Below are 15,719 nucleotides of genomic sequence, written 5' to 3' on the forward strand. Positions count from 1 at the left end.
CTGACAAAGGGGGCAGTCATCCCAGTGCTGCGGGTTGTTGCTCAGTGGGTCCGATGTCACATCTTCCAGTTTTACCAGGGACACTGCAAATCCAGACATACAAAAAATATCCCAGTCTTTAACACTGGCAGCTAGGACTAGTGCATGTTATGCAGCATGTGGGCCAAGCCTGATGGTGTGAACGCCCAGGGGAAGCAGGTCCCTGAGTGCCTCCTGTGATTGTCCCCGTTGATCCTGCTGGCTGCCTGACCTTGCCCCTCTGTGTGCACAATCTCCCTTCCCCCCACAGGCCCTGCCATGGCGCCGTTCCTGCGCATTGCCTTCAACTCCTACGAGCTGGGCTCTCTGCAGGCCGATAATGAAGCCAGTCAGCCCTTCTGTGCTGTGAAGATGAAGGAGGCGCTCAGCACAGGTAGCGCTGAAGGCTGGAGTCTGGAGCCTGGAGTCCAGAGCTTGGAGAGAGACTGGGAATCTGGGCCCAGTGGGAGGGACTAGAGGAGGTCCTGCCTTGTTGGAACCTCTGAAGGATCTTTCTCATCCTTGAGTTCCTGCTCCACCCAGCTGTGGACACAGGAAAGCTGAGGCCTCAAACACTGGCCCTATTGAGCCCTCCTTACGGCTTGGGATTTCTGCCTCCTCCTCCATTCATTGGTTACCCAACAATTCCCACATGTCCGTCTGTGCCAGGACCTGTGCTGGACACTGAGGATGCTTTCATGCTCCAGAACCGACCTGGCGTTTCCCTTGTGGGGCTCACAGGTCAGAGGGCCAGACTCATCACAAAGCAGTGAGTCCTGTGATAAGGAGGTCCAGAGAAGGCACTGTCCAAGCCTGGGGTCAGGGAGGACTTCCTGGAGGATTCACACATCTCTCACCACTCCCTCTTCTGCCTTTGCCTGATGAACCCCTACTTGTCCTTTCTGGTCTCAGCTAAGCTGTCCCTTCCTCCAGGAAGTCTTCGCTGACCCCTAGGCTGGGTCAGACCACTTGACCATGGGCAGGTCTAGATCCACCAGCCTTGCCCTCGTCAATCTTGTCACACAGCTGTGATTTAACTGTCACTTGAGGAATGAGCCTGGGGATCCAGGAGGACAGGGAGCAGGTTTGACTTTTCTTCTGGCTGTGCTCCTCATCTGTCATACTGTTGCTGGCTCTCAACTCATATTCCCTGAGTGAATTTATAAGGGAAAGTGGCATTTAAATAGTGCTGGAGCAAGAGGGTCACCGGAAGAGGGAACAGCAGGAGCAAAGACCTGGAGGTGGACAACGGGTAGCTCTGTGTTCTAGAGTACACTGGGGAATACAGCAGGCCCTCAGGGCAGGTAGATTCTCTTAGGGCTGAAGGCCATGGTGGCCTGGGAAGGGAAAGACAGAGGGGCCTCAACCTGACCTCATCTGCCTGACCCCATTGCAGAGCGCGGGAAGACGCTGGTACAGAAGAAGCCAACCATGTATCCCGAGTGGAAGTCGACGTTCGATGCCCACATCTACGAAGGCCGTGTTATCCAGATTGTGCTGATGCGGGCGGCCGAGGAGCCGGTGTCTGAGGTGACCGTGGGCGTGTCAGTGCTGGCGGAGCGCTGCAAGAAGAACAACGGCAAGGCCGAGTTCTGGGTGAGGGACACGTGAGCCACAGTGTGCACGCGTGTGTATGGGCTTGTCGGTGAGCACAGTGGAGGACATCCATGCTGGTCAGTCTAACTCTGCAGCCCACAAGGCTTGGGCTTGAACCCTGGCCGTGAACTTTAACAGATCCCCCAGCCTCTCTGAGCCCCCGTTTCTAGCAGGAAGGGCTGCTAGAAGTGCCTGCCAGGGGGTCAGTTTTTCAGATAAAATGGGCAACTGGACGGAAAGGGTTTATGGCAAAGCCTGACACAGCAGGTGCTCAAGAGGGCCATCCTCCTTCCTGTGATGACTTTCCCCTTTTAATTTTGCAAAGGCAGGATAGGCCTAATGCATGAAAGGGTGTGTTTCTGCCCCACTCCAGGCCACCTGGTCCCCTTCTCAGAGGTGCCCATTGTTACAGTTCTTTTTGGAATCTTCATGGATGTTCCAGGCCTATGAAAGCACTGGGTGGGGATGACATTATGTTTATGATCCTTTTTTTTGTTTTGGAATTTGAGTCTCTGTTGCCCAGGCTGGCGTGCAGTGGCATGATCACTACTCACAGTAGCCTCAACCTCCTTGGCTCAAGTGATCTTCTGTCTCAGCCTCCCGAGTAGCTGGGACTACAGGCTCATGCCACCATGCCAAGCTAGTTTTTAAATTTTTTGTAGAGACAAGGTCTTGCTGTGTGGCCCAGGCTGGTCTAGAATTCCTGACTCAAGCATCCTTCTGCCTTGGCCTCCCAAAATGCTGGGATTACAGGCATGAGCCTCTGCATCCAGCCTGACATTATGGTTTTTAACAACAAGAAGGTGGGATAAGGGGAAGGCAGATGATCCCACACACTTACATGCTCAAAGGGAGATTCTGTCCACATGCAGCTATGTGTTGTGGGCAGCCATGGGATGCCTGTGCTGGCAGAGCTCCCCTGGGGTGGAAATGAAGACAAGTCTGCCGGAAAAAGACCCTGTGACCATGGGAGGCTCTGGTCAGCCTCCAGCAAGGGGTGAAGAGGCCCAGATGGGAGAGAGGTTGACCGACCCTTGGCCAGTCAGGCAGGGACATGGAGTGCCTCTGCTGTGCTCTCTCTGCACTTCCCAAGGGAGGATGTCAGGGACCAGGTCCAGGTCCTGGAGGAGGTGAGGAAATAGAGGTTCAGGTCCTGCCTCTTAAGGCTGCCCCATCTGTATGAGGAGCCGCTGACACAGAACCAGCATGGCTGTGTGAGGATGAGTGTGTCTATGTCTCTCTCTGTGTGCACATGGGGGAGGGTGCCTCCATTCTAAGATCCTTGTTAAGGGGGCAGCAGGGGGTGGGGGTGGGGAGTTTCCCTTCCCACTCTGTTCCCAGGTTATGTGGCTGAGCTGGGTGTGGGCTGGATCCTTTCACTTCCCCAAATGTAATAATACCCCTGGGTGAGGGGGTGAGGGGTGGGGCTTAGGGGTGGGGCCTTGCCCACACTGGGCAGACAGGTGTTTAGCTAGGCTTTGAGGGGGGGCTTCCTTGGCCTCAGGGGAGAAACCAAACCATGAGGGCGGGTTCTGAGTCTAGCCTGGCCTGGACCTGCCCTCGCTGACCTTGCTATTCCCCCCCACTAACCCCGGCTCCCAACAGCTGGACCTACAGCCCCAGGCCAAAGTGTTGATGTCTGTGCAGTATTTCCTGGAGGACGTGGGTAAGACCTCCCACCTGGGCTGGGGACAGAGGGCTTGCCTGCCAAGTTCAGAGGTTTGGGGAAACAAGCCCCTTCAGTGATCTGTCCAGGGCTGCTCTGGGAGGGACTGCAGGGGTGCCACACCTCCTGGACACCAGAGATGACCTCACTTTTCCGTGGCCCCCAGATTGCAAACAGTCTATGCGTAGTGAGGATGAGGCCAAGTTCCCAACAATGAACCGCCGCGGAGCCATCAAACAAGCCAAGATCCACTACATCAAGAACCACGAGTTTATCGCCACCTTCTTTGGGCAGCCCACCTTCTGCTCTGTGTGCAAAGAATTTGTCTGGTGAGAGCTGGCCGTGTCTGCTGGTTGGCACTGTGGGTGGGAGGGGACCAACTGCAGGACTCCCTCTCACTTACCCTGCTGGGGATTTGCCTTTCAGGGGCCTCAACAAGCAAGGCTACAAATGCAGGCGTAAGTGTCTCTACAGCCCAGTTTGTACATACATATGTGTGCTGGTGTGTGCCAGTGTGCCAGCGCCATCACACAGTTTGTGGGAAAGCCTACATCCCCGGGTGGGAGTAGCATTGGGACGGTGTGTCTGCACAAGGCCCCGTGTATGGTCCAGGTCCTGGAGGAGGTGAGGAAATAGAGGCTCAGGTGTATGTGTGCAGTAGTGTTCTCAGTGGGTGCTAGGGCAGGCATGCTGCCACTCACAAAAGCCAGTCTGTGCAGCTCCTCCCAGCTCTGTGCTCCGTAACATGAAGTTAGTAGTCTACAGTGGGCCGTGGTGGAAAATTACACAAAAACCAGCCGAGGCTACACACCAGGGCTGTCTCCCCCAGAGCACACCCCTAGCTGTGTGTGCTTCTGAGTAGATGTGGGTGTCTCTGGGTCCACAGGTATGGGCATACTTTCTACGTGATGGCGCACAAGGCGCTGTGGGCTAGTTGTGTGAGCACGGGTTCTGGAGCCCGATTGCCTGGGTTTGAATCCCAGCTCTACCACTTCCTAGCTGTAGGGCCTTAGGCAAAATTACTGAACCTCTCTGTGCCTCAGTTTCCTCATCTGTAAACGGGATAATGGGGTCATTATGAAGATCAAATGGGATAAAGTATGTAATGCTGTATTAAGTGTCTGGCATGTGGTGAGCGTCACTAGAAGAAGTCTGTTGTTATTAGCACACATGCTTCAGATATCTCTACAGGGGTCTTGTGTTGGCATGTGTCTGTGTGCATGTGTGAGTGAGCTGATTTAGAAGCTGTTTGCTGGCCTAGGGCCTAGAAGAGGGAAAGGGGACTCTCCTGCTCCCAGTTCTCTTACTGCATTGCCCATATCCCTCACTCTGCCCGCCTCCCTGCCCACTAGGCCTCCTTGAGCCTTCCCCCATTTCTGAGGACCTGCAGATTGGACTGTCCTCCCTGCGCCACCCTCTCCAGGCCCCTGCTTCGAGGGCTGGCGAGAGGAGGGAAAAATCAAGCCCTGGGTCCCAGGCCTCTGTGGGGCAAGGGTGTGGGTGGCCAAGGAGAACAGTGGCTTTGTGTAGCGGGCTGGACTCGGCCAGCAGGCACTAGCTCATAGACTCTGCCCCTCCTGGTGTCTTCCCATCCTCCTCCCTGGCCTGCTTCTCTTCAAGAATGCAACGCTGCCATCCACAAGAAATGCATCGACAAGATCATCGGCCGGTGTACTGGCACTGCGGCCAATAGCCGGGACACCATAGTGAGGCTGGGCCCCGGGCAGGGCTCTGGGGATTTGGGGGGCTTGGCCAAGTGGGAGGGATTTGAGCCCTCCCCATCCCTTCCCTGTGGGGCTCACCCTCCCTCCCCAGTTTTCTTAGTCTTTCTTTCCCACTTCCTAGCGTAGCTCTCTTGGGATCTTGTCATGCTTGGGGTTGGGGGAGAGCTGGGAGCTGAGGAAACGGCTGGAGCTGACATGTGACCCTCACCCTGTGATAACCCCCTGTACAGTTCCAGAAAGAACGCTTCAACATCGACATGCCGCACCGGTTCAAGGTTTACAACTACATGAGCCCCACTTTCTGTGACCACTGTGGCAGCCTACTCTGGGGGCTGGTGAAGCAGGGATTAAAGTGTGAAGGTTTGTACCACCCACCTCCTGTACAGGGCAGGGGCACTGGTGCTGCCCATCCAAACCCTGTAAACTCCAGCTATCTGTTGCTGCTCTCACCCTCGTACCTAGAGATGGGACCTCAATGTCAAGATACTCACTGGGGATTTCTTGTGGGCGAGGCCTCTGTGGTCCCTCCCCACTGGCCTGACTGGCTCTTCCATTAACCTGCCATACAGCCACAGATAGGTGGCGCCACCCCCTCTGAGTCCTGTCCTCAAGTATAAAATGCGGAAAGGAGGGCTTGGGAAGTCCCTGTGAGGGGCGAGTGGACCCAGGGTGCTAAACCAGGCCCGGTGCACACTGGCAGGTACCTGGTGGATATTCTCCACGGGTTTCCCTCACCCTCTGCTGCACTTAGGGATCCCAGAGGGAATGTGGCCTATCTCTGTTGTCCCAGAATTCTCTGAAGGGTTTAGAATTAAGTCCCATGTCTTCTGCTTTTTCCATTTTCTTATTTAAATCAAAAGATTTGAAGTGTTCAGATCCACTTTTTCCCAAAGATGGGAAACCCAGCAGACCGCATCAGTCTCCTTTTTCTTGCTCTCCTGCCCTCTCCTTCACCCCTCCCTGCCCTTGGCTGAGCCCAAAGACCGACAGCCCTGCCTCTCCCTCACCCCAGACTGTAGCATGAACGTGCACCATAAATGCCGGGAGAAGGTGGCCAACCTCTGTGGCATCAACCAGAAGCTCTTGGCTGAGGCCCTAAACCAAGTCGGCCAGGTGAGCAGACACCATGGAGACCCTGGACACAGGGCAGTGGGGTTGGAGGATGGTTAATGCTCACAGCCACTCCTGGGGAGCCACAGCGAGAGGCATTTAGACGCAGGACCCTACTTCTGAAAGATCCAATTCAAAGATTTAGGCAGAAGAGGGAGGTGAGCTTATTCTTATGATAAATTAGTTTTTCAAGCAGTTCCTTGCGGGTAAATCTAGGGGACCACAGGGTTAGGTGAACTGAGACTTTCCGTGTGGATGTTTGGGTGTGGGTGGGGCTTGAGGGATGCCCCAGAACTTCAGAGTAAAATTCTAAAATCAACCAGAAATGAAGTAAATGCAAATAAAAGTCTATTGAGTGAGTGGTTGGGTTCAACTTACAGAACTTCTGTTTGTAATCAGTAGCTTCTAGACCACTGTGGCTTCTCTGTGCTGCTAGAAGAGTGTGTGTACATATGCTTTGCCTGGGTGATGGGGTCTGTGCCCCATTGCCATTGAGTATGGGGTCATGGTTGGGGGTCTTCCCTCTGGGCTGACAGTTCTGACAATGGTATGACCATCTGGTTCTCCACTTTTGCTCCCTCCTCAGAGAGCCTCCCGGAGATCGGACTTGGTATCCACAGAGCCTGTTGGGATATACCAGGGGTTTGAGAAGAAGCCAGGAGTCTCTGGAGATGATACCCAAGGTGAAGCTGGATCTACTTACCCCATTAAAGTTCCTACTCCAGGACTAGGTGTGGTAGCTTATGCCTATAATCCCAGCACTTTGGGAGACCGAGGTGAAAGGATTGCCTGAGCCCACAGGTTTAAGACCAGCCCGGGCAACTTGGCAAGATCTCATCTCTACAATAAATCAAAAAATTAGCTGGGCATGATGGCACATGCCTGTAGTTCCACCTACTTGAAAGACTGAGGCAGAAGGATCACCTGAGTCCAGCAGGTCGAGGCTGTGGTGGCCATGAGTATGCTACTGCACTCTAGCCTGGGCGACAAAGTGAGACTTCAACTCAATAAATAAATAAATAAAGTTTCTACTCATGACCAGGCCACAGAAAGGGAATCATCCTCCCTTCCACTGTCAAGTGAGACATGGGAAGCACTGCCCCTGGGGAACAAGCCCCTTCCTTTCTGAGAACTCTTACCCCAGCCCTACCCTGAGGCCCAGGGAGGGGGACCATGCAGACCTAGACCTGGGTCTGAGGTGCCATCTCTCGGGCAGACAACGGGACCTATGGCAAGATCTGGGAAGGCAGCTCCAAGTGCAACATCAACAGCTTCACCTTCCACAAGGTCCTGGGCAAAGGCAGCTTTGGAAAGGTGAGGGGCTGTGAGGTCCTGGGGCCACTCAAGGGACCAGGCTCAGAAGCCCAGGGACACCTGCTTCCCGCCCTACCCTGGTATCTTCCTGGTTGGGGGCAGAGGCAGGGAGTCTGTGGGTGGGGCCATGGTCTTTGCCCTGTCCTTCCCTGCTCAGCATCCCTGTCTACCCGTCAGGTGCTACTTGCAGAGCTGAAGGGCAAAGGAGAGTACTTTGCTATCAAGGCCCTCAAGAAGGATGTGGTTTTGATCGATGATGATGTGGAGTGCACCATGGTGGAGAAGCGGGTGCTGGCGCTTGCCGGGGAGAATCCCTTTCTCACCCACCTCGTCTGCACCTTTCAGACCAAGGTGCCTGGGGCCTCCCACTGGTATTGCCCATGTACCACAGCCATGTGCCACATTCCCCTCTGCCCCTCCCCCGCAAAGGCAGGGCCTTGTTTCCTCTCAGACCACTTAAAGCAGGGTTGTGTCTTTCACCCTCATGCCTCCCAGAGCAGAGTTGTCCCTCTCAGCCAAAGCCTGTTCCCTCTGCTTCCTGTTGGGTCTTGACCCCAGTGGCCCTCAGCAAAGGAGTCTCCTGCCTGTTTCTGTGCCCTTGCTCACCAACCTTCCCACCCTAGGACCACCTGTTCTTCGTGATGGAGTTTCTCAACGGGGGGGACCTGATGTACCACATTCAAGACAAAGGCCGCTTTGAACTCTACCGTGCCACGTGCGTGAGGGCCCTTTGTGGGGGAAGGGACATTGGCACAGAGCCTATTGCCAATCTGCCTCCACGCCTTCCCTCTCTCTGGAGAAACCAGCGTAGGCTAGAGCTGGGGTTGGTGAGGTTTGGGGGTAGCCTGGGTCCACACCACGCAGGAGGCCATAGGTGGTAACCGAGCTCTGCCTGAGGGTATGGCGCGAAATGCCCCTCCTTGGGCCTCAGCCAGAGCAGCCTCGCAGATGGTGGTCCTACATAACACAGGACCCCAATGTGCAACCCCTGGGCCTGCATTAAGGTGCTCTTCCCCATTTGTGTGTGTCCCTCCAATTAATTGTGTCTGTGTGTGTGTGTACCCGTCTGTTCTCTGCATAAATGTGTATGCTCCTATGGCAGGGAACGGGCTCACATGGAGCTTTCCCTTCATCATTTTCTAGCTGGGCTGCCAGCCCCCACTTGCCTGATACAGGATGTGCTTGGTCAGGCCCAGGTTGTCCATGGAGTTATTTGCAGCATTTCCTGCCCCTCGGGGTGGGGGTGAGGGCCCGAGGAGAAGCTGAGGCCAGTCGGCAGAGATCCCAGAACACTTTATCTCTCTCCTGCCCAGGTTTTACGCAGCTGAGATAGTCTGTGGACTGCAGTTTCTACACAACAAGGGAGTCATTTACAGGTGCAGGAGGTGGGGTGGTGGGGGCTCTTGGGAGAGGAGGCTCCAACCTCTAACCCCCTCATATCCTCTGAAATGCGCCCAGTGGGGCCCAGTGCAGCTCTGACTCCATCTCTGCTTGGTGTTTGCTTCAGCCCCCTGCTCTGGTGCTGAAATTCTTATGGTCCCTTAGCTGAGGCTGGCACAGCTCCAGGAACTAGGAACTCACTGCCCCATACTCAGCACTCTTGGCAGGGAAGGTGGGACTGACTGGTGTAGTGTCTGTCATCCTTGAAGCCATTGGTCTTGCTCTGAAGCCTCCTCTGAGCAATCAAGCTTCCACCAGAAGGGACTGATTCCCTAAGTCTTATCCAATAAATAATGGTTCCATCCTGTGGTGGTATACTATATACCCACCAAAAAGGCTGTGGCTGTGCTCTGTGTGCTGATGTGGGACAATACCAAGATAGGTCGTCAGGTGGAAAACCAACCTACAGGAGAGAGTGTATTGGATATTAGCATTCCGGATGTACAAAATGGGGGTGAGCTATACGTTGTAATCTGTTGTCCATGGCTGGAGTGGCTCTAAGGAGACCTGGCAACTGACCTCAGTGGAAGACAGACTTTGCACTGTTTACTCATTTCTGGTACTTGTTCCCATGTGCATACCTTATCTACTCGAATGACTAATCACATAGATACAGACATGGTTTCTGCCCTAGTGGAGTGAGAGAGACCTCAGCCTGAGGGCCACTTCCGATCAGCTAAGGGACCCTGGGCAAGCAACATGACCTCTCTGAGCCTCATTTGGGCTTCAGGCAATGGGATGGTGTATGCCTGGCATTTAGCAAACAGTATGTGGCTCGCAGGAAGCACCTGCTTTAACACCTCTTTTTCCTTCTGCTCCCCTCTCTTTTCTCATTCTCTTGTACCCTTGGGGAGGGTCCTGGACTTCTAGGGCTGAAAACGAGGACATGGGGGAGGAGAGGAATTGGCCTCTGATGACTCTCTTTCTTGTTGCCTCAGGGACCTCAAACTGGACAATGTGATGCTGGACCGGGATGGCCATATCAAGATCGCTGACTTCGGGATGTGCAAAGAGAACATATTTGGAGAGAACCGAGCCAGCACGTTCTGTGGCACACCTGACTACATCGCCCCCGAGGTGAGCAGTGCCTGCCAGCCCCCAGTTCAGTCAGACGCCTTGCCTCAGCAGGTGGCGCCAAGGAGCGCTTCCCAAGGGCAGCCATGTTGGAGCCAAGGCCTGGAGGAGGAGGCCTAACTGGGGCTTGTGCTTAGGGCTCCTTCTACCCCGTCCCTTGGCTCCTGCTGACCCGCTGCTTCCGCCCCAGATCCTGCAGGGCCTGAAGTACACGTTCTCTGTGGACTGGTGGTCCTTCGGGGTCCTTCTCTATGAGATGCTCATTGGTCAGTCCCCCTTCCATGGTGATGATGAAGATGAACTCTTTGAGTCCATCCGTGTGGACACACCACACTATCCCCGCTGGATCACCAAGGAGTCCAGGGACATCCTGGAGAAGGTAGGAGCCTTGAGTTGGGCTGGGCTGGGCTGGGCTGGGCAAGGCAGGGGCCGATAGACATTGGGTTGTGGGACTGCAAGCTTCCTGCCTCTGAAACAGCACTGACATCCTAGTCCTAACATGTTAGGGGTATATCTCTGTCACCATGTTCTCAAAGCTCCTGTGTGAGTTGTGTTCACCAAATGAACTTCACGTGGTGACTAAAGGCTCAGGGACAGACAGACCTGAGGCCAAACCCTGGCTCTGCCTGTGACTAGTTGGTGACCTTGGGCAGGTCACTTAACCTCTCTGAGTCTGTCTCTGAGTTTTCTTCCTTATCTGAAAAATGGGGTTATGAGAGAACCTGCCTCACAGAGTTGTTGGGAAGAAAATTATAAACATAAGATCTCAGTTCTGTGCCAGGCAGGTAGTAAATACCCAGCAAATGGGCACTGCTTTTACTCCTGAGTCCAACCAGCAGAGTCCAGGGCCTGCTGTCTTTGGGGAACCTGGGAGCACAGCTGACCAGAGAGGCCTCCCCCAGGGCCTGCTGAGGACTTGCTGAGGCTCCCATTTCCCATGGTCCCCGGGTGCTAACCAGGGTCCCTGCTGGGTTGCAGCTATTTGAAAGGGACCCAACCAAGAGGCTGGGAGTGACAGGAAACATCAAAATCCACCCCTTCTTCAAGACCATCAATTGGACAATGCTGGAAAAGCGGAAGGTGGAACCACCCTTCAAGCCCAAAACGGTATGTGGTCCCCACCCCTGCGCTGCCTTCAGAGGTGGGCTTCCTCACCCCTGCCCTCCCTCTCTCCGAGTCATTCACACACTTTCCTTCTCTCCCTTCTTCCAGCAAGCCTGTTTTCCTCATCACCCCTGGCCATTCAGTCACAGCCCTTGTATTCTCATCCTCTCTTGCCACACTCAGTCATTTAACAAACTTTGGGAACTGTGGTCACAGCCACCTTTCAATAGACATTCTCTAGCACTGTGTGCAGAGGATTTTACTTGGGGAATCAGAGTTAAGGCATCACCTCCTGTCTCCACCCATCCATCCTGTCCATTTTCCAACAAATATTGGAGATGCTGAGTCCCTGTTGGGTGCAGAGCACTATGCTGGCCTGCACAGCGAAGGGGAAGCCACAATCTCAGAACTGGAGGAGCTCCCACTAGTCGCAGGGATAAGATACTTGCACACAGGTCAGTAGGACATGAGACGTCACAGACCACACATGGTCACTTGCTCTTGTCTGTCAGCAGGAGCCCAGGAACAGAGAATGGAATGGATCTGAGAGGCCCCTTTGGAAGAAGTGGGACTAGAACCGGGTCAGGGAGATTAGGCCAGGTGGAGGGAGCCAGGAGGCTTTCCAGGTGGGGGAGGGGACGGTTTAAGAGGCCCCCCAGGAGCCAGCGTGAGAGCAGAGGCAGGTGGGGCCACTGAGCAGTCAGGCCTTGGTGGCCATTCTGTGACTGCAATTCTTCCCTCCCACTCCCTTCCTGTCTTGTGCCTCCCTCCTCCGCCAGGACACACTGTTCCCCCTGGGCAGCCTGTGTGACGTGCCCCACACTTGTGCTTTGGGGCTGCAGAGCATTTACTTCCTTTACACCAGGGATCTCAGACTCGGGCGCCTTCTGGATTGGGCGTGTAACTAACAGGCTAGGCCAACTGCAAGAAAATCACGTCTGCCTCCAGTCTCTCGCTTTTGATAAGAGTTTTCTTTCCTGCACTAAGAAACACAAGGCAGGTGTGATGATCAGCAGTCCCTGGCAATGGGACCTGGGGAGCCCATGGCGAACTATCTGGGGGGGTTCTCCACATCAGTGGACACACCAGGAAGTGGGCCCAGAGCTGCTGTAATCTGCCCATTTTCAAAAGAAGCCAGAAACCTGGTTATTTATGTCACGTTGCCCAGTTTTAAAATATAGGCATCCAGCCTGGGCAACATAGTGAGACCACATCTCCACAGAATTTCAGAAAAATTTAGCTGGGTGTGGTGGCACACACCAGGAGTCCCAGCTACTTGGGAGGCTGAGGAGGGAGGATTGCTTGAGTGTAGGAGTTTGAGACTGCAGTGAGCCATGATCATGCCACTGCACTCAAGCCTGGATGACAGAGTGAGACCCCCAACTCAAAAAAAAATTAATAAAATAAACTATAGCCTCAAATTCCAATGAAACCCAGTATAAGCCAAAATGCTTGTACCTGCCAGCTCAGTTTGGCCTGAGGGCCACCGGCTTGAGGCTTCTCTTGGTTACCATCTCTTAGTATACTCAGAAGCAGGGACTCAGTATGAAAAAAAAATTTTTTTTGAGTTGGAGTCTCACTCTGTTGCCCAGGCTGGAGGGCAGTGGCATGCTACACACAGCCACCACAGCCTCAACCTGCTGGACTCAGGTGATCCTTCTGCCTCAGCCTTCCAAGTAGCTGGAATTACAGGTACACACACCATGCCCGGCTAACTTTTTGATTTATTGTAGAGACAAGTTCTCGCCAAGTTGCCCAGGCTAGGCGCGGTGGCTCACGCCTATAATTCCAGCACTTTGGGAGGCCGAGGTGAGAGGACTGCCTGAGCCCACAGGTTCGAGACCAGCCTGGGCAACTTGGCGAGACCTTGTTTCTACGATAAGTCAAAAAAATTAGCTGGACATGGTGGCGTGTGCCTGTAGTTCCAGCTACTTGAAAGGCTGAGGCAGAAGGATCACCTGAGACCAGCATGTCAGGCTGCAGTGGCCATGAGTATGCTGCTGCACTCCAGTCTGGGTGACAGAGTGAGATTCTAACTCAAAACAAAAAAAATTTTTTTTAATTATCTAAGTGTGGTGGTTCATACCTGTAGTTCTGCTATGTGGGAGACTGAGGCAGGAGGATTGCTTGAGCCCAGGAGTTCAAGGCTACAGTGAGCTATGATCGCACCACTGCACTCCAGCTTGAGAAACAGAGTAAGACCCTGGCTCAAAAAAGGATTTTTAAACTTTATTTATAGATACTGAAATTTGAATTTTACCTACTTTTCACATCATGAAATATTAATTATTCTTTTGATTTTTTTCCCAATCATTTAAGAATGTGAAAGTGGCTGGGTGCAATGGCTCATGCCTGTAACCCCAGCACTTTGGACGGATGAGGCAGGAGCATCACTTAAGCCCTAGGAGTTTGAGACCAGTCTAGGCAACATAGCAAAACCTCATCTCTATAAAAAATAAAAAAGCCAGATATGGTGGCACGAGCCTTAAGTCCCAGCTACGTGGGAGGTTGAGAAGGAAAGATTGTCTGAGTCCAGGAGGTTGAGGCAACGATAAACCATAAGTATGCCACTGCACTCCAGCCTAGGTGACAGAGTGAGACTCGGCCTCAAAATAAAAAAAGCTGTGCTTAGCCTATGGGCCCCATGCGGCGGGTTGTTTTGACCCAGCTATAGTTTGCTGGCTCCTCCTTAAGAGGATACCACCTCTCCTTACTCAGGCCAGAATTCCCTGCTGCCTTTCCTCATCCTCTTGGGGAAACTGCACCCACCTTCCTGTGGGGCTGCTCTCAGGCCCAGCCTGGCAGGGTTTCCCGCCCTGAAGGCAGTCCTGGGAAACCGGGAGCTTTGGGGGGACTGATCCTTAGGTCCCGCTCACCTGCCCCTGCCCTCTGCTCACAGAAGTCCCCCAGAGACTACAGCAACTTCGACCAGGAGTTCTTGAATGAGAAGGCGCGCCTTTCCTACAGCGACAAGAACCTCATCGACTCCATGGACCAGTCGGCATTTGCCGGCTTCTCCTTCGTGAACCCCAAATTTGAGCAACTCTTGGAGGAATGAGGTTCCTGGACGTGCTCCTCAACGCACCCCGGGCAGAGCGGGCCTGGGCCCCCCTCCTGCACCTGCCCATTCCCCACGATAAGCAACAGTGTAACTGTGGTGACTGCTGCTGTTGCCCCCTGGCCCCCAGAGAGCCCTTGGCCTGCAAGCGACCAGGCTCTTATGGTACTTCCTCTATGAACTGTGTGTGAATTTGCCTTTCCTCTCTTCTCAGAGGGAAATTGTAAATCCTGTGTTTCATTACTTGAATGTAGTTATCTATTGAAAATATATATTATATATATGCATATATATATATAATAGGCTGTATATATTGCTGAGTGGAGAAAAAATGTAGGGAACTGGTAATGTGTTGATCTTTTTTAAAAAGTATATATATGACCAAAAAAAAAAAAAAAGGGAGCACAAGATATTTGATCCACCAGGTTCTTTTATTTGTGTATCTAAATAAACACCGAGTAGTACCGACCTGGCTGTCAGGACATGTTTGTCCCAGGAACTGGTGGCAGCTGTCTTGCCTCTGACCCGGAAATTGACTAGCTGAGTCCTCATGCAAATGTGTTTGTATTTGCGGGTTTCCTCCAGCCCTGGGACTGCGGGCCTAAAGCCAAAGGCTTTTCTGGGTGGCCACTGGGAGCCCCAGATGTCTCTGTGGGGTGATGGGACCAATGCTGGCTGTCTGTGGAGAGAGAGGGGCCAATCTGGAAGTGCAGATAAGTGGAAGGCATAAGCAAAGACTTAGGGGCTGGCCCCAGACGAGGGAGGAGGACACAAAGAGGAGGGAAATGCAGCTCAAGCTTCAGGCATTTCTGGATTTAAATTCCAGAGTAGCCTAAACCGTGGGCATGCCACTTAATCATTTTAAGCCTCAGTTTCTTCATCGGTAAAATGGGGACAAGGTAAGAAGGTGTTAGATGTAACTCTACAATCTCATTACTGCTTATTCCTGCTTTTGCCACAGAGAACTCTGTGTCTGAGTTCTAGAGTCTGTTTCTCAGGAGCTCTTGGCTACCTGGGGAAAGGGAGGCAGGCAGGGTGGGAGAGAGAGGTGGGAAAATGCTGAGTGGCTGGGTGGAGGTTCAGAGGCATGCCCCAGTGTGCCTGTTATGCAGGTGAGGGAACTGGCTCCCAGAGCCCAAGGCGCCCGGCAATCGGTGAGTGAGTGCTGCCAGGGCAGTGCTGAGCAGCTGTCTGCTCCTCCCTCCCTCCCACTGCCTCAGTGTCTCCTACTCTCCTGGCTTTCACTCTGCCGCTCTCTCTACGTCTCCCTTTTTCTGTCCCTGCCTTGGGTCTGGGGCACAGGTCTCAGGCAGGGCCTGCCTCCTATCCCTCTGGTCCAGCTTGGCCCTTTGTCCCTGGAGGTGGGCGAGGCGCTCCTAGCACCTGATTGGCTGGCCCTGGCAGCCAAGCAGCTGACTTCCAGCAAGTTCATTTTTCTGGGCTGAGATACAAGTTTCCACAACTGCGGAGGGCGAGATGGTATGGGGCTGTGCTGGCCAGGGGAGAGGGTTGCAGGGATGGGGGCCAAACTCTTCCTGGAGAGACCAAATGCCCCCCTCCCTGCCCACCCCCATCTCCTCAGGAAACACTCCTTTTTGGATTCCTGCCCTGCTTT

At 53.6% G+C, this 15,719-nt stretch overlaps 1 protein-coding gene across 2 annotated transcripts; it reads left to right on the forward strand.

Moving 5' to 3' along the window:
- The first annotated feature begins 281 nt into the window (after positions 1-281).
- On the forward strand, positions 282-14,573 carry PRKCD (protein kinase C delta). Of its 2 annotated transcripts, none has more exons than XM_008065659.2 (17): positions 282-412; positions 1,415-1,614; positions 3,220-3,280; positions 3,447-3,609; positions 3,707-3,738; positions 4,901-4,986; positions 5,235-5,364; positions 6,017-6,117; positions 6,701-6,797; positions 7,331-7,428; positions 7,606-7,779; positions 8,052-8,143; positions 8,742-8,804; positions 9,807-9,945; positions 10,133-10,321; positions 10,921-11,049; positions 13,946-14,573. In XM_008065659.2, exons 1-17 carry the CDS (start codon positions 298-300, stop codon positions 14,102-14,104), a joined length of 2,028 nt encoding a protein of 675 aa, XP_008063850.1. In that variant the 5' UTR covers positions 282-297; the 3' UTR covers positions 14,105-14,573. The 2 variants fall into 2 exon arrangements, with proteins under 2 accessions (XP_008063850.1, XP_021572008.1); XM_021716333.1 differs by having other exon boundaries at positions 6,701-6,801; positions 7,329-7,428; positions 13,946-14,502.
- Positions 14,574-15,719: the final 1,146 nt, after the last annotated feature.

This window comes from Carlito syrichta, unplaced genomic scaffold (genome assembly GCF_000164805.1).
Source record: "Carlito syrichta isolate Samal-C Ts95f unplaced genomic scaffold, Tarsius_syrichta-2.0.1 Scaffold308718, whole genome shotgun sequence".
Taxonomy (NCBI): domain Eukaryota; kingdom Metazoa; phylum Chordata; class Mammalia; order Primates; family Tarsiidae; genus Carlito; species Carlito syrichta.